This window comes from Vanacampus margaritifer, chromosome 17, assembly GCF_051991255.1.
Source record: "Vanacampus margaritifer isolate UIUO_Vmar chromosome 17, RoL_Vmar_1.0, whole genome shotgun sequence".
Classification (NCBI taxonomy): Eukaryota; Metazoa; Chordata; class Actinopteri; order Syngnathiformes; family Syngnathidae; genus Vanacampus; species Vanacampus margaritifer.
This window is the reverse complement of record NC_135448.1, coordinates 20,002,383-20,019,498: the sequence shown is the minus strand read 5'-3', so window position 1 is coordinate 20,019,498 and position 17,116 is coordinate 20,002,383. Positions and strand designations below refer to the sequence as shown.

The 17,116-nt window shown below is 48.1% G+C and overlaps 2 protein-coding genes across 8 annotated transcripts in view; one reads left to right on the top strand and one right to left on the bottom strand.

The window, feature by feature from the left end:
• Positions 1-15,400, top strand: part of ctnnal1 (catenin (cadherin-associated protein), alpha-like 1) — a 36,678-nt gene extending 21,278 nt beyond the window's left edge. For 3 of the 6 annotated variants that reach the window (XM_077548277.1, XM_077548276.1, XM_077548272.1), the window contains 18 exons: positions 7,622-7,811; positions 7,876-8,060; positions 8,552-8,671; positions 9,134-9,223; positions 9,321-9,491; positions 10,380-10,580; positions 10,857-10,946; positions 11,460-11,618; positions 11,678-11,770; positions 12,227-12,380; positions 12,451-12,488; positions 12,565-12,624; positions 13,466-13,620; positions 13,707-13,755; positions 13,988-14,044; positions 14,120-14,239; positions 14,362-14,445; positions 14,576-15,400. In XM_077548277.1, the coding sequence (XP_077404403.1) occupies positions 7,778-7,811; positions 7,876-8,060; positions 8,552-8,671; positions 9,134-9,223; positions 9,321-9,491; positions 10,380-10,580; positions 10,857-10,946; positions 11,460-11,618; positions 11,678-11,770; positions 12,227-12,380; positions 12,451-12,488; positions 12,565-12,624; positions 13,466-13,620; positions 13,707-13,755; positions 13,988-14,044; positions 14,120-14,239; positions 14,362-14,445; positions 14,576-14,761 (2,046 nt within the window). In that variant the 5' untranslated portion in view covers positions 7,622-7,777 and the 3' untranslated portion in view covers positions 14,762-15,400. The remainder of the gene's footprint in view (positions 1-7,621; positions 7,812-7,875; positions 8,061-8,551; positions 8,672-9,133; positions 9,224-9,320; positions 9,492-10,379; positions 10,581-10,856; positions 10,947-11,459; positions 11,619-11,677; positions 11,771-12,226; positions 12,381-12,450; positions 12,489-12,564; positions 12,625-13,465; positions 13,621-13,706; positions 13,756-13,987; positions 14,045-14,119; positions 14,240-14,361; positions 14,446-14,575) is intronic. The other 3 variants (XM_077548274.1, XM_077548278.1, XM_077548273.1) reach the window with 3 other exon arrangements.
• On the bottom strand, positions 15,376-17,105 carry abitram (actin binding transcription modulator). Of its 2 annotated transcripts, none has more exons than XM_077548288.1 (6): positions 16,900-17,105; positions 16,559-16,610; positions 16,333-16,462; positions 16,189-16,265; positions 16,046-16,115; positions 15,376-15,972 (listed from the first exon to the last, which is right to left on the bottom strand). In XM_077548288.1, exons 1-6 carry the CDS (start codon positions 16,982-16,984, stop codon positions 15,823-15,825), a joined length of 564 nt encoding a protein of 187 aa, XP_077404414.1. In that variant the 5' UTR covers positions 16,985-17,105; the 3' UTR covers positions 15,376-15,822. The 2 variants fall into 2 exon arrangements, with proteins under 2 accessions (XP_077404414.1, XP_077404416.1); XM_077548290.1 differs by having other exon boundaries at positions 16,911-17,077.
• Positions 17,106-17,116: the final 11 nt, after the last annotated feature.

Here is a 17,116-nt window from a genome sequence, read left to right as displayed (position 1 = left end):
CTCCAGCTGCAGGAGTCACATGACAGCAGCTTTGCGGTCATGTGTTTGCTGTCACTGCCGCCAAGTGGGCTAAAGGCCGTCGGGTCGGGGCGTCTCTCTTGCCGTCAGCGCCGCCGAGGCTTGTCCGTCCTCGTGATTGACAAACGATGGCGAAACATGCAGGATCCCAAATGTTTGTTCTCATTGGCCCGCCGCACGATGGAGGCGGCCTCCCGTCTGTCTCAATTGCTTTCCTGGAGCGACGCTCAATGTCGGACTCCCGTCCGGATAATGCCTTCTTTTCACACCAATGAGCTTTAACACGACGGAACAAAGTCAGCATGAAGGACATGCAAAGAGAGAATGACAAACATTTTCTTCTCTTTTTCACCGCCAGAAAAGAGACAAAGTTGTTGTGAACTTGCCTTGATTCGTTTTCCTCCGTTTGAGCGTCGACATGCCACAAATGAATTCCAGAGTCATGAGAGGCTGCTGTTCTCTGACCCGAGTGTGAAGCTCAACTACAGCCGAGAACTTTGCCCCTTTTTCTTTGCAATGTCCCGCTTGTACGATTTTGGACTTGCCAATGTTTCGCTTGAGCGAAACCTGTCCAAAAGTGTGACTCTGCCGTGTCTGTGGCACGAGTTCACACTCAATCAATTCGGACCTTCATAACCCGCTCCCTGATTTCCACTGTCCCTTTTATACACAACCTCCATCTTGCTTCTAATTAGGGCCCGACCGATACGCCTTTTTTTTTTTTGGGCTAATGCCGATACCGATTTGGCAGAAAAAATGACTGATTATCGATTCATCGGCCAATTTAAAATAAATAAATAAATAAATAATCAAAAAAATACATATAATGCATCCAGGGTGTACGCACTTAAATTGAGTACAGAAGAAGTTACTATTTGATTCTATCAAAATAACTCGTTTTTCACACATTGGGAAGAATTTGTGTCTTTGCGTAGCGTTATCTTACCTGTGGGTTTGTGGTCCCACAGCATTTCTATGTTAAATATTCGTCTCTCCCGAAGTCCATGCTAACTTCCGGTTAGCATTTGAATGGGATCCTCCCTTCGCTTTTAGCATTAGCGCTAGGATAGCGATAGCATGTTTTGTATTTAAATATCCAGTGGATGTTATTCTTATCGTCGCGTGTTTAGTTTTACAGCTGACTCCAACTGGGATGTCGTTACAGGATGCGGAAGGGGAACAAGAGAATAACCAGAATGTCAAATGCTACGCACTCGCTAGCTGCTAATGCTTCTTTCTCTCAACGGCAGAAACCCGCTGTCAAGTCACACCACGGTCCTGATTTTGCTATGCTTTCCGCCCTTCCTTCTCTGCGCTGGCCGCTTTCCTCATTTTCTTTCCTATCACACAATCCTTTGCCTCGCAGGCCTCTCATTTTTTTTAATCTCAATCTCTCCAGAGAGTCTGCTGTCCCCGGATCAACTCATTAGCTATGCAGCCGCGCGAAACCCGAGCCGGAGCCAAAGGCTACAGGTAGCGCACAAAGCCGGAGAGGCCGTAACACGAGACAAATCTCTCCCTGATGGGAGTATTTAAGGAGTAATGGCAGCCCTGCGCTCCTTTTCTATGCTTCTCACACATCTTCAGTCTCGAACCTGCCGAGAAGAGATAGCGTTTTATCTTCTGGGAGATAACGCCGTCTTTGTGTGAGTGGACATCATCCAACCTTGGCGTGTCACCGAGACGGCACGCAAGCTCGTATCAAGGCTCGGTGTGGCGTTCCCGTCTCGTCTCCTCACTATTTCTGGGCCAGATGACAAGGGTGAGAGTGGCGGGTTCAGCCAAGAAACACTCGGACACGCTATCAATAAAACGCTCACCCACTTCCTATAAATAAGCATCCACTTGTTTGAGGAGGGAACTTTTCACCAAAGTTGGAAAGAAAATCAGCCCCGATGCCAGTTTCACCCATGACCGCCAAATTGGCCATTAACTCATTCACTGGCAGCCATTTTCACTGAAGCAAGCCCCTTCACTCCCGGCTGGTTTACTGGATTTTGACAGATTTTCGCAAGGCCGACAGAATGATTCATTGCTATAAAATTATGAAACCTACTAATAGAAAGATTAGAGTATTTCCTTTTATCAGGAAAAAAAAGTATATTTGTATCTGTTTCCGTTTTGCAGCAATTAGCATTAGAATAATGCTAAGTTTCATCATTATTCACAAACTTGTTGAAAACACTTGCAAAAAGAGCTTGTTGCAACATGTCTGACCTCTTATACTCTGCTGCCACCTGTTGGCCGTTTTTTGTATTAACTACCACTGCTTTAAGCCACCTTTTCATGTCAGAAGATGTTTCAAAGCCTTCTGTATGCTCCAGCATAAAAACGCACAAAAACGTATAAATACGTCTTTGGGAGGAACATATTTAAACGTTTTTGGGTTTGAATTTGTGAATTAGGACGCGCAAAAAAGTGTCAAAGATCTTTACGCAAGAGTTACCAGCAAGTCAAACATTTTGGTTTGGTGAGCTAAGAAATGCGTCCATGCTGTCAATGTTGAATCATTATTTTCAAGAATGATTAAAGAAAACATTTGAGCCGGGCGCCACTTTCATCATGTCACGTCTCTCGTAACAGGATGCATGAAACCTTCTTAAAAGATGAATTCCCAAAATGATCAGGAAGCCAGCCGTTGTGTTTCGATGCTGCCGTTGTATGCAAATTGCTAAATGTGACTTTTTGGCAATTCACCCGAGAAGGACCACAACATTTTCATTCTTCATTTTCAAGCAATCAAGCCTTTGACGGCGCCTTCGTGGCTTTGTCCACAAAGCGCCGGCATTTTCTTGGCTGAAAAACTGCCGCGTCCATCGAAAGCCGCTCGGTGAACGCGTGAGCGCGAATCCCGACTGAAGCCAGGGTGTCACAACACACGCCATTATGTCATGGAATGGGGGTGGGGCGGGGCGGGCGGGGGCGGCGGCATTCCTTCTCAGTGCTCATGTTTCCAGCCAAGGCATTGTCAAGGGTCAAAAGTCCCTTGAATGCTCGACAGGCCCGAAGGCCTCGAATCGTCCTCGAGTCGTCCTCGAGTCGTCCTCGAGTCGTCTTCGAGTCGTCTTCAAGGCTCGACTCCTGCTTTTGATGCTTATCTTGACGAATTGATGGCGTCTGGCCGGGTTTTCCCCGTCACACCTGCCATCTTATCTTGCCATCTTTCCCACAAGCAAAAGTGGTGAGAATGTTGGCCGGAGGCGCCCTCTTGACCCGCCCAAAAGAAGCCGCATTAGCGGTGGCGAGGCGAGGCGAGGCGAGCCGCTCAGCTTTTGTGTTGCGGCCACGAGCCGGTCTCGTCCTGAGACGCTTCTTTTGCGGGTCATTCTCGATCTGTGGGAAGCCGCCACGCTGCTGTTTGTCCACGACGTGTAATTAGCCGTCCTGATGACCGATGGAATGTTCTCCAAGGCCCAGTTGGCAAGCATGCGGGCCGAGCCTTTATTTAATTAGCCGCTCATTAAACTGCGCTCGGTAGGAAGACGACACAAGAGGCGACTTGTGGGCTTTGTGCCGCCGTGTTTTTGGCTGTGTTTGTTTTTCATTGGATGTTCAATTCAAAGTACCAAAATCCAGATCTATTGCAAATTCATCTCGATTTTGGATTCTAAAATAACAGGAACGCCATCTTGTCATGTACATTTCGTGTCCAAAAAGTAACGGTATGCTTGTAACCTCCAAATGCTAATATTATGCTCTTCACGTCTCCGCTTCTTTCTTTGAATTCCTCCGAAATGGATGATCACGAACTTGTCATCTCTAAAACATTTGTTTGCTGTTGTTAGCCAAAATGCTAACATTGTTACTAGCGCTAAGGTTAAAAGCCATTTTTGATCATTTACTGTAAAACCGTCAAATATTGACGCCAAGTTATCTGTAAAATCAAGGTATGCTGTTGTTAGCTTAAAATGCTAACGCTATGCTACCAATGCAAGGCCTTTTAAAGCTCTGATGACGTCCGTGTCATTTCCATCGGTCAGAAATGGAAAATAACTCTATTTTGTTGTTAGCCAAAATGCTAATGTTGCGCGACTAACATGACTAGAATCCATGTGCGGGTCCACTTAGTCATTAGATCAGGAATGTTCTTGTACTATCCGTGAAAGAATGCTATGCTAAGGTGCGAGCGAGTTGCACGGTGCGCTAAGCTAACCAGCTGTCAAACGGTGACGAAGCGCGACGTGCGTTTGCCGTCACGGTTGCCGTCACGGTTGCCGTCACGGTTGCCGTCACGGTTGCCGTTCCAGCTGCAAATCGATTCCCCGACTCGCCTTCGCCGTCTCGCTTGGCCTCCGATTGTTGCTGACGCGGCGAATCGAGCGAACGCCGCTTGGTGTTTGTGCAGGGCGACGCGCGTCTCTTGCGGATGTCGGTTGTGCTTTGCCTCTCGTCCCTTGGGCCGGCGTTGTCGCTATCCGTCCCATCGCGGGCCTCCGTCTGCTCTTCCTTCCCTCGCCTGCTTTTTCACTGGCTTGTTATCGGCTGCAGCCGGCTCGGCTTCCCGGACTTCTTCCTAGTCCTAATGTTTGTTTTTTTAAAGTGGGGATTGGTGACTGTGAGCGCACGGACGAAAGAACGAGTGGACCCATCTTGATCATTAACACGATTCTTTAAAGCCCGTTTTTGTTTAGTTTGTTACTTTCTGCCAGTAATTCGAATACACGCAGAAATCCTATTTGTTGGCATCTCCCGACCAAAGGTCAGCCCACGTGAGCGTGCGCCCCGGGGCCGCCGCCTTCTTCTGTCTCTGACCCCCGACCTTGCTTTCAGCGTAATTCCCCAACGGGTCGGAGGGTTCACCGACACAACCTGAGGGCGGGTCGGACCCGCTGGTCCCGCTTGGCATTGACGCCTGCCTTTGGCCCAGAGAGGAGGAGGGGGCGGAGCAAAAGCATGACACAAGCGGTGTGCGTTTTGGCTCAATGCTGCCCGTGTTGCTCGTTATTGTGACGACTTGTGTTGTCGAATCAAAATGGCAGTCATGGCAAGTTGATGTTTTTGGGGGATATCAAAAAAAAGAAAAACTCTCTTTAAATGCTGAAAGATTTGTTTTCATTGCGGTTACGTCATGCAAGGCTAATTGATCCACAGGCAAGTGTTACATTTGTCTTCTGAAATGAGCGTTTCAAGCCTGGCTTCGGGTTTCCATGCGGTCCTGAATGCAGAAGTGCGACCCGCTTTTCCTGACATGCCGTTTTTCGCTTCCTGGTGCTCAGCTGGCCTGAAGGAGGCTCGTGCGCGGATGCTCTCGAACCACGCCGCTGGAAACCTGCCGACGGCCCACAAATAATAGCGGCTGATTGTGGATGGGGGCGGGGGGGCACGTCGGCAGTAGCGGGGGGCAAGGGTGGGCGGAGTTCAGGAAGTCAGCAGCCGGCGGCGCTGCCAGGAAACGCATCAGCAGCCTCCTGTGTTGGCGCTCGCACAAAAGCACGGCCGGCAGCGCACGTCTTCTTGTTGGCCGCGCAAAACCACAAGCACGAAATCGTGCACGTTCGCCAACGTTTCTATATCATTCGGAACTATGCATTGTTTTGTTGCTCTTTGAACGTAAGAGGAAGAAGATGATGCCATTCTATTTTTTATTGTATCGAATTGCCTCGTTAACGTCGTCGGGCTGCGGTGCTAAAAATCGAACGGGCCCTCGCAGACACGAATTCTGCCTCTTATTCATACGACATGAGATTTGTAATGAAAGGAGAGCGTGAAGTTCAGAGCAGCTTTTCAAATTAAAAGCATGGATTTCAAAACCACATGTAATTAAACATCACATACTAAACGGCTTGAGGGATTCTTAACGTGGTCGATGTTGCCGAAATGACTCCAAACCCGATTTGTATTGAATTGAATTCTTAGCACTTCAGCGTATTCCTTCCAAAAAAAAAGTTGTACAACCGCTTATTTTGATTGGGAATGATTTTTTTTTCTGGCCACCGGATTATTGCTTCCATCTTATTTAACCATTTTCTTCAAATTGATTTTATTGTGTGCTCTATTGCAAAATGACTTTTCTGAGCAAATTGAAACAATGTCATTGTTATTAATTCCATTCAATTTTGTAGTTGGAGTTAAATTTGCTGTAGTTGGGACATACGTCATTTTAAAAATATGATGTCATTGTTTTTGGGGGCAAAATGTATGCATGATAAGTACTAATGATATCGGAGAGTACTGCAGATTTGAGTATCTGTCTCCAAAAAGTGTTGTCGAACGTCCCCCGCGGCCGCATTGCCACAAATTCCCAGGCTGATTTGTGGCTGCCATCACAAGACAACAATGGGCAACTTTCTCCCAGCATTCCAGTCCCCGTCCCACGTGTCTCCCGGGCCGCTGACGTCGCCACCTATTGTTTCAAGAGGGATTTACACCAGCGTGGAGTCGCCGGCGCCTTGAAAGCCTGATAAAGTGCCAGGATGAGGCGGGATTGGACGGAAAGCAGCCGTGCCGCCGGTCCGACGCTTGCCAGGGAACATTTGGACAGCTGCCGTGCGGCTGTGCCGAGGAAGCGACGGCTTGCCGACGCTCCTCGTTGCCTTTCCGGCGGCAAAGAAGAGCAACTTGAAATGAAGCGAGCGTCGGCAGGGATTTTCTCTCGTTATTTTTGCAGCTTCTTGTTGTTGGCGACGTTGCGGACGCGCTGACGACGATCTTCGTGCTCGCAACATCACGTGCTTCTCTCTGATTATTATTAACGATCATTACTCGTCAATACTCGGGTTCATGTCTTTTCTGTCGTTGGGTTCCTCCACACATTTTTGGGCTTGCAGACATTTGTCCATCTGATCTTTAGATGTGGACTTTTTTTTTGTCCACAAACGTTTGATACATAAACTTTTGTCCTATAATATTTTGGCCACCAAATTTTTGGCCACGTTTTGGACAGTTTTTTGGAGATGCTAACTTTTGCTCTCAAATTTTTGTCTCAATTTGTGGACACAAACTTTTGTCCCATCATTTTCTGGTGCAAATTTTTGGACACAAAATGTTGGCATTTTGTCCATCAACTTTAAGATGCAAATGTTTGCCTCAAAATTTTGGGATGCAAACCTTTGTTTGAAAATTCTTTCAAGTGATTATTTTTTAATTATTACGATTATTCTTTTAAACATTAGAATGCAAACTTTTGTCCCCCGATTTTTTTCTCTCCAGATTTTTATTCACAAATGTTTCGATGCACACACTTTTGTGCCCATCTTTTTACCAGCCAAGTTTTGTGTGAAAGTCTTTTTGTTCCTAAATATTTGTTTGCAAATGTTGGGGGACAAAAACACTTGCATGCTTGATTGCAACTGAAACTTTGCCATACAAATGTTTGGCCACTTTTTTGTGCTCTTAAATACCAAAAGAACGATTATTTGCCAAGCAGTTTATAAGCATTTCTAACTTATTTCTTTTCTTCTATAAACCGCATCATTACTTTTCTATGCACGATAATCAACGGTTGGAGGAGTGGAAGCAATTAATAATGAATCGATTCATTGACCGGAGGCCTGCATACTAAATCAACTCAGTGGGACTCCTGAGAGGCACCCAAGGGTGGCCTTTCCTGCCGCTTTCCATTTTTACCTCCGCCAAGGCCGTCAGCGTTCCTTTTCCATTTCAGATCACGACGCTGATCAACCACAAAGAGCGTCCCAGGAAGTCTGAGCGCACCCTCGCGGCCATCCAGCGCGTTGGCCAAGCGGTCAGCGTGGCGGTGGGCCGCTTCGTCGCCGTCGGGGAGGCCATCGCCCTCGAGAACCACGAGCTCAAGGACGAGATGGCGCACGCCTGCTGCGAGGCGCGCCGTGCCGGTAAGTTGGCCAAGTTAAAGTCTATCGACGACCAGTTTGACTTCATACCTCGTCTGTCCTGCAGGGGACGCCATAGCGCAGCTGACAGACGCGGGTCTGGCCTGCGCTCCGCCCTCGCCGGCGGTGACGGTGTTCAGCGACCGCACGGGCATGGTGAAGGCCGCCCGACTGCTGCTGTCGTCGGTCACCAAAGTTTTGGTGCTGGCCGACCGCATCGTCATCAAGCAGATCGTGGCGTCGCGCAACAAGGTAAAAAAAAACAACAAAAAAACGACGTATTTCGAGTTTTGCCCTTTGAATGCCTCTGCTAGCTTAATGCTAACTCATAATAGAAAATTCCATAGACAAGCTAACGCTAATTGTGGCAATTAGGAACCTTTAAGTATGGCCAGCAGATGGCAGCACTGAAAGATGCACTGGAGGAGACCCAGTGCTGCCATCTGCTGGCCATTGTTGTTTATTTATTTTCCCAGCTTAATCAACAAACTAATGGCGGGCGGATGGAACCAAATATCGATATTATCGATATCAAGTCAGTATCGATATCTGATTGATACCGGCACTATAATATCAATCTATTAGTTTGGAATCGTAGCGGTAGGAGTCGAATCGAAACCCAAAATTTGCAGCATCGCACACCACTGCGTGAAACGGGAGCAGGCCAACGTGAAACGTATTTGCATGTCGTCAGACAAAACCCGGCTTTGCGTGAGCGGCGAGTAATTGGACTCCCGTGGCAGGTCCTGATGACGCTGGAGCATCTGGAGCGCGTCAGCACCTTCCAAGAGTTTGTGCAGATCTTCAGCCAGTTTGGCAACCAGATGGTGGACTTTGCCCACCTCACCGGAGACCGACAGAACGTGAGTGGACGGTCAACTTCGCATGTTCTAGGAGCCTTTTCACAGCATTTTTTGTAAAAAAAAATGCATTCCTACTGTACAGTAGCGGCGCAACGTCCCCTTTGGAGCAGCTCGCACCTTTTATGTGTTGCGCAGTGGGGGGGGGTAATAATGAGGGATAATTACATCGTCTTTGTGCTAAATTGCCGAGAGAGCGCGTTGACTCTTTTGTCCCTTGCCCAAATCTTCCTCGTGCCCAATTTTGTTTTTGGAGTGCACGTTATGTCCTTCTATTTTTATAACAATCCTTTTTTTTTTTTTTTGTTATTGTTGATTTTTATTTTTATTTTGAAATATGCCTTTATAGTAGCATGAAAGCAAGAGCTGGACGGAGTGGAGCCACTTTTTGCCATCTGCTGCGCAATCGTGTGTGTTTGTTTTGTTTTGCCCGTCGTCACGCGTGTGTTCATTTTTGTGTTGCAGGACCTGAAAGACGAGAAGAAAAAAGCCCGTATGGCGGCGGCTCGGGCGGTGCTGGAGAAATGCACCATGATGCTCCTGACGGCCTCCAAGGTAAAAGAAAACCAAAAAAACAAAACAGCCGGCGTCGGCTTTGAGAAGGAAATCCACATGACGTTAGCGAAAGCACATTTGATGTCGGCGGCCGCAGACTTGCCTGCGGCACCCGGACTGCGAGTCTGCGCGCATCAACAAGGACGCCGTCTTCCAGCGGATGCGCTGCGCCCTCCAGCAGGTGGTGGACATCGTCACCGAGGCTCGCGGCTGCACGGACGGCGCCGTCCTCGCCGCCAGCATCTACAACGCCGCCAAGGACTACACGGTGACCTTTGATCTTAGCGCGTGTTTTATGCAGCAACTCCAGGAGACGCAAACACAGCGTAGCACGTCGGCGTGATTTCTGCGCAGTCGTGTAAAACTTGAAGAAAGACAAAAATGCAACGCAGTCACTGCAAAACAATTCATCAACAGTCATCGATATCATAATAAGAGAAGAGGGGACGTCATTTAAAAAAAAGTTGCTTCGTGTTCAAAATGAACCAGCTCTTAATAGGAAAAGGAAATGCACTGTCACTGGATGGCCAACATGAAACGCTAATGCCATCTAGTGGCAGGAAAATGACCTCAATACAACACTCCTTTTTACAGTAACTCCAAATAGGTTTGTGAGTTACTATGAAATTGCTGCAAGATATAATCATATTTATATTAGGTTATCATAACTTTCCACTTTTATGTTAACTTATTTGCTCCCAAAAACGTATAAATATTTTTCAAATGTTTTAAGTGTCCCAAAGACGTACTTATACGATTTTTAATGGGGGGTTTTATGCTAGAACATACAGAAGGCTTTGACGCAGCCTCTCAACTGCAGAGAACGGTTAAAGAAATGGTTGTTATTACACAAACGGCCAGCAGGTGGCAGCAGAGCAAAAGAGACCAACCAGGGCTACGTAGATTTGTGAATAATGATGACACTTAGCTTATAGTCTAATGCTAATTGCTGCAAAACAGATAAAATGTACTTTTTTTTGATGAAAGAAGAGCGTAATCTTTCTTTTGGTAGCTTCCATGTTTTTATAGCAATACAACACAATATTCTGTGGGCCTCGCAAAATCGGTCAAAGCCCAGTAAAACAGCTGGGAGCAAATGAGCTGAGAAGTTTCCCATTTTGAATGTGGCGCAAATCTTAGTGTTTCCTTTCCGCAGACGAGCGTGGAGTGCCTGCGGGACAACCTGCACTGCTCGCTGCCGGACGGCGTGGCCCGCCAGCTGGAGGCGCTGGTGGAGCGCACCGAGGACTTCACCGACTCGCCGTACACGGGGCACGAGCAGCGCCAGGCCATCCTGGGCATGTGCCAGCTGGCCCGCCAGGACGCCCACCAGCTGCTGCACGCCTGGACTCAGGCCGTACGCAAGCGCGATTGAAAAACGCTACCTTGACCTATCGGTTGAACCCGCTCACATTCCGAAGCTGCTCCGTTTCCGCCAAATCCATTGGTTAAAAAAAAGCAAAAATTCAGGAGAAAAAAAATCCGATTTTAGTTAATATCAGCCGATGAAATCAACTAGCCGATTAATTGGTTGGGCCCAACTCAAAAGTCAAGGTAGAACTGTACTTCCTGCTGTATTTCTGAAACCGCATGTGAACCTCCTTCCATGTTGTTTGGTCCCCGCGGGGTCCAGCAGCAGTCGGTCCAGGCCAGGGAGGCCACCGAGGAGTTGGAAGTGGCCATCGCCAAATCGTGCCAAAGCGTCGACGAGCTCAGACGCGAGGTGAGCGCCAGGCTAGGCTAGCCAGCTCAAGCTCCTTTTTCAGGGAAATCAGATTTTACAAAGGAAAAAAGTGTTTCTAATAAGAAAAATGAAAAGTAGCACTCTATAGTCATGTACTTTATAAAAACATACAATGTTGGCGTTAAAATACCCGTTGCTTAAAAGGAACCTGACAGCGATGCTATTTGTTAGCCTGTCTGGCGTTTCGAAGTGCCAAATCCAGGTCCAGAAAGTACAAATCTTGCCAGCGTTTGGCTTTAGCCTCATGTGCTAGTTAGCTAGCGCCCTAGCTAGCTCCCATGGTGCTCGTTTACCTGCTAGGCAGCGGGCTAGCTAGCTAGCACTCACCCATGGTGCTAGTTAGCTAGCTAGCACCCATGGTGCTCGTTTACCTGCTAGGGAGCGAGCTAGCTAGCTAGCACTAGGAGCTAACGGCAAACTGTGTCAGGGTTTTTACTGTCTAGACCTGGATTTGCCGGCGTTCCAACTTGTTGGCAACTCCTCTCATTTCAGCTTCACAAGGCGGCGGTGGGCCGCGCCTCCGAGCTGCTGAGGGTCCACGCCGAGCACTCGCCGCTCCGCGCGCTCAAGGCCGCCGGCGTGGAGGGCAACCTGGAGGCGGTGGCGCAGCATTCCCGAACGCTGACCGAGCAGAAGGAACAACTGGTGGAGGTACGAAAATCGCAGGGTGGGAAATTGTGACGCCGAAGCACTACTTGTTGCCTCCGCAGAACTGTCGGCTGCTGTGTCACGTGTCCGGGTCCGAGCCGCTGGAGATCACCTGCGTGCACGCCGAGGAGACCTTCCACGTGATTGGCCCTCAAGTAAGCGAATAGAAATGATCCCGACGCCGTCTGCATCCCGTTGAGTCGCGGCAGACAAATGACGTCCGACATGTCGGAGGACAGCGCGTCCACATCAGCCTCATCTAATCGTGTTTGCTGTGGGAAATTGTCGGTGGCGGTAATTATCCGGCACAGTCCTGCGGGCGAGATGACGACGCGGCTGCCGGGGCCAAACGTCGGGCCGTCGATGATGCGTGGCTGTGCTGTTAGCCCACCAGGCTAATGGGCTATTAATGAGGAGACCGCGGGGGGCTGACCTCATTTCCTGTGGGACAAATCAACACCTGCGTTTTTATGTTGATTATTTAGTATTATTTTGACCTTTATCGCTGTATTAACGCACTACTTTTTTTCTGAATAATAATACACTCGCGATGATATGAAATGTATTCTTGCTCCGACTTGTGCTCTTTCTTTTGACACGTTTCTGTCCAGATCATTTCGGCGGCGCAGACGCTGGCGCTGCACCCGTCCAGCAAGATCGCCAAGGAGAACCTGGAGGTGTTCTGCGAGGCTTGGGACTCTCAGCTGGGCGAGGTGGCGCTGCTGCTGCGCGACATCGACGAGGTCCTGGAGGGCAAACGAGGAGGTGTGCGCCGTTTGCAGGAAAAGGCGTCTCCATTCGCGTCTGAACTCAAGACACCTTTTTGTCTTTGCAGGAGACAAACGAGCGTATTTGTCACTTCCCAGATCCGGCGTGAGTAGCAGCACGTCCGTCACTACGTCTGCTTCGTCAGATACCGCATACGTCTTTTCTTTTTCTTCACCTGCAGAAGCACGCCGCTCATCTGAAGAGCGCCAATCCCGCCAATCCCGCCAAGTTGGATGCTGAGGTGAGGCCACGCGTTTGCCATCATGATATCAGCATTTCTAGCAAAATGTGCACATTTCAGACATGACGGGGTTGTCAAACTCCGTTTTTGTCGCATCATAATTCCACTTTTCCTTTTTCTTTATTCATATATTCCATCCTTTATGAAATCTATCATTGTAGTGTGGCTTCAAGGCTTGATGAGGATGTATTTGTCGCTCTCATTTTGTCCAGTCACTTTGAATTTGTAGTTGCTCTGCAGTTGCTTTTGTCCCTTGTAATGATGTTAGTTGCTATGCAGTTATCTCTTGAGATGTTGTCAGTTGCTATGCTCCTTGTGATGATGGTGTCAGTTGCTCTGCAGTTGCTATGTCCGTTGCGATTATGTCAGTTGCTATGTCCTTCGCGATGATACTAGCAGTTGTTATGCAGGTATGTCATTTGAGATGTCAGTTGCTATGTTCTTTGTGATGATGGTGTCAGTTGCTATGCAGTGATGCCCCTTGAAAGGTTGTCAGTTGCTATGTCCCTTGTGATTATGTCAGTTTATGTCCTTTGTGATTGTGTCAGTTGCTATGTCCTTCGCGATGATACTAGCAGTTATGCAGTTATGTCCTTTGAGATGTCAGTTGCTATGTCCCTTGTGTTGATGTTGTCAGTTGCTATGCAATTCCTATGTCCCTGCTCTCCCAATCGAGCTTTCTCAGTCCAAGTTTCCGCATCAAGTGTTGTTTCCGGGCCATCGGAATCCAGGCCGCTCTCTGTTGTTCCTTTTTATATTTTTGCATTTAACGTCTGTCCTGTTTGTCTCGATCGCGTTTGCCTCCCGATGGCGCGGCTGACGTGACGCGCTTGTGGCTTAGGAGCAGAGCGGCGTGGCCAAAGTGGGCCTGGAGCTGCGGCTGCTGTCGTCCGACGTGGACGGCGAGCTGGAAAAGTGGGAGGAGCAAGAGCAGCAGGTGGTCCGCCACAGCCAGAGCGTGGCCAGCATGGCTTACAACATGTACCTCTTCACCAGGTGTGCACGCGCACACGCAAACACGCAAACACGCGGCGGCCATTGGTAGCTTGCTGTGTCTTGATTGCTGCGCTTTGACTCGGCAGAGGCGAAGGCCTGCTCAAGACCACCCTGGATCTTTTCCATCAAGCTCAGGTACTTCTTCCACTTGTCTCCTTCATGTTATTGGATGCGTCGGCCATTATTGGGGACGGGCTGGGCGGGAGAGGGATTGGTGCATGATATCGGGCGCTTTTGGTTGTTGATCCGTTCTTGTCCTCGTCCTCGCGTCTTTCAAATGATGCCGTCTGTTCCCAGATTGATTGGGTGGAAGATGAGGCACGCGCCTCGAATCACTTTCTTTTTTTCTGCTTGCTTTGTCCTCCAGGTTCTGTCGGAAGAAGGATTCCAGCTGTGCTCCTCCCTGCACGTCTTCTGCACGCAGGTCAAACAGCGCCCCCTGCTGCTCACCGAAGGTGGAGTCGGCCCATTTTTCCATTTCCTTGATTTCTCTTTTCAGCTGCTCGGTGAGGAGAAGTCCACGCTGACGTCCGAGGTGGAGAAGCTGGCGGTTTTGTGTCAGCGACTGCAAATGGGCGCCAGGACCCCCGTGCAGGGCAAGAGCGCCACATTCCAGAAGGTGCGACGCAACCACACGCCACACCTTTGACACACACTCGACAAAACTTGATCTCGTAGAAAATGCGATCCCAAAAAGGGCGAAGTGAATTGTTCCTGAGGGCTCCCGTGTTGTTTCTTCAGGTGGACTCGTCCATTCAGACGACCAAGAGCATTTTGAGCCTCATCCTCAACATCCTTCCGGCGTGTAACAAGCTCAACACAAAGGTGACACGCGACACGCACTTGCCAACGACCACACGGTTTCTTGTGTTGACGACAAAGCGTGCATTTGTACGTGGACCCGAAGTGTGACATCCAATCAATGCTCGATGGTCTTCCCATGCGCTCGCGGCAGCAGTCGGAACGCAGCAGCCTGGGCTCGCCGCAGGACTGGCGCCCGGACGTTTCCACGCCCGTCCGAGACGGTGACGCCGTTCCGCACAACAACAACAACAACAACGATGGCGGCCGACATGATGACTTTGCCGTCAAACCCTTCGAGCAGCACGTGGCCGGCCTCAACCTGCTGGAGAGCAACTAAAATGCGCAGCGGCCTTGGGAGTGTCATTACCGAGATGGCCGCAGGGTGGCGACAAAGCTGCCCGAATGGAGTCCAGAACTAAAGATGATTGTTTTGTGTTGTACAAAAGTGCATAGGAAAAAGTCTACACACCCCTGTTCAAATGCTTGGTGTTTGTTATTAAATAAAAGAGGACTTTCATTTTAAAAGGGGGAAATAAACTGATGTCATGTGTTTGCAGTTTTTCAAAAAGATTTTTAACACAAAATCCTGGCATTTCAACAGGTGTGTGTGTGACTTTTTATGCCCACTGTAAACGTCGCTGCACACCCGCTATGTGATTGTCTTGTTGTGATATTTGTCTGTTTTATGCTATTGTTACACACTATGTGCCAAAAAGGACAAAAAAAAAATCTATCACAGTTAATTGCCAAATATGATCTTAACGAGTAATTTGTTTGATTTGTGAGACGCAAATGTCGGACGACGGTACTTGGGGGTGTTTGTGGAATGCTCGTGACGCTTTTTGTTTGTCTCAATGTGAGCAGCTAAGGATGTTGGGTAATAAGACGGTTCAGATGTGATGAAATCATAGCTCTAGTTTTGGATATAATAAAAAAAAATGACATGATGGATAAATAAACAATATTTTTTATTAAATCACTCGTTTTTAAATGAAACTATATACGACCTCCAATGGGTATCGGATCCAATACAAAATGGAGGTTCACTGAGCAACATGAAACAAGATTTAAAGAACAGAAAAGATACTTGAAAAGGCGGCCATTTTGGTTTCATTTTTTTTCAGGGGTTCTTCAAAAACTTTATTCGGAGCATGTGGGCGTATCGAAATATGTCTTGCCATAAAAGGTCAAATCTAATATTCTTTTTAACATCAGCACCCCAAAAACGCCAAACTCAACTTAATTTGCTGTTGCGCTCACAAGTAGAACCCACAAAAAAAAAAAAAAAGGTCTCCAGAACCCATGCCAGAAAAGACGCCAAAAGTCCAGCATTTCACACGCTGAAGACTGACATGGCGTGCACGCACAGTGCAAGTCTGCTTTTCAGGCAAATGTCGGTCACGACAGCTGCGTATCCGCCGCCGACTGCGCCGCGTCGCGTCCGGCGACCAGCTTTTCAAAGTCGTCTCTGCTCAGAAGGTTGTCCGTGATGCTTTTGCTCTCCTCAAACTTGGGCAGGATGACCGCAATGTAGCCGTCCGTCGATGGCTGCGCGCACAAAGCATGACAAATCTCAGCCTTGGACTTTATTCGTCGATAAACGTTCTTACGTTACATTAACCTTCTCCTGTAAGAGAGCGGCTCGTTCCAGAATGTTCTCATTGACCTCCAGAAGACGTCCCCTGATGCAGCTGCCGCACAGGCAGGCGAGATTCATTCAGAATCCTCCACACAAGAAATGTCAAAACAAAACGCAGGACTCACCTGTAGACGGTGAACTCCGTGTCATCCGTGCACGTTATCCGGCACAGAGGTGCAAACTCCGTAAGAAACTGACCTCCCTGGCGGACGCAGAGCAAGAAAGGTGAGTCAAAAGAAATGCAACACGTGGACAGTGGGTGAAATTACCCGCTTGGACTTTCCCGACACTTTGTTGTTTAAGCGGCTGCAGCCGTTGCTGATCTGGTAGTTGATCTTTGCGATGGTTCGCCCTTTCTCCAGCAATGGGTGAGTCTCGGCCAATGTAATGACACATATTCTGAAGACAGTCAACAGCCACAGAGAAGACTTGTATTTTTCCGCGTATGGTCATTGCTAAGTGATTTTTATATAACATTAGAGAACAAATAGTTACCGGTTTGAATGCTGAAGGATGCAGTGGTCCTCGCGTGGCTTTCCCTTCATATCTAATAAGATAAAATGCATACACACAAAACATTCATAATAATCCATTAAGAGACTTGCTACTATTGATCCATTTTAATGTATTTTCCCCACAACAGCATCGTCATGACTGTAGCCAAACATAACATAACTTATTAAATGTACTTCAGATATATCATATAAATATAATTCAATTGTGAGCGTTTGTGACAGCTCTTCAGCCTCAAGTTTACTGTACTTCGCACGGCGGCTAGGCTAACAGCTAAGTTCCTTACACACCAGTGACACGGGCACCATTTTAATTTTATTTACCGGCTCTGTACCATCGTGTGTAGTAGCGGTCGATCACCGAAGGCGCGGCGGCTTCAGCGACATTTTGCTCCTCGTCGTCGTCCATGAAATGGATTTAAAAAGAAATGCGATGGTCACCTTATTTGAAACTGAAAGCGTTTTCCTCGTCGGACAGGAAAAAGTGTTACACAAGAAAATGGTCCGCCCCTAAAGAGACGTTCAGGAAATTGTTCATGTT

Excerpts from the sequence above, each read along its gene's own strand:
- abitram (XM_077548288.1), bottom strand. The coding sequence starts at position 16,984 with ATGGACGACGACGAGGAGCAAAATGTCGCTGAAGCCGCCGCGCCTTCG. Across the intron at positions 16,116-16,188 it reads ACGGAGTTCACCGTCTACAG|CTGCATCAGGGGACGTCTTC; the intron begins GTGAGTCCTGCG and ends CCTGTGCGGCAG. Across the intron at positions 15,973-16,045 it reads CCGCTCTCTTACAGGAGAAG|CCATCGACGGACGGCTACAT; the intron begins GTTAATGTAACG and ends TTGTGCGCGCAG.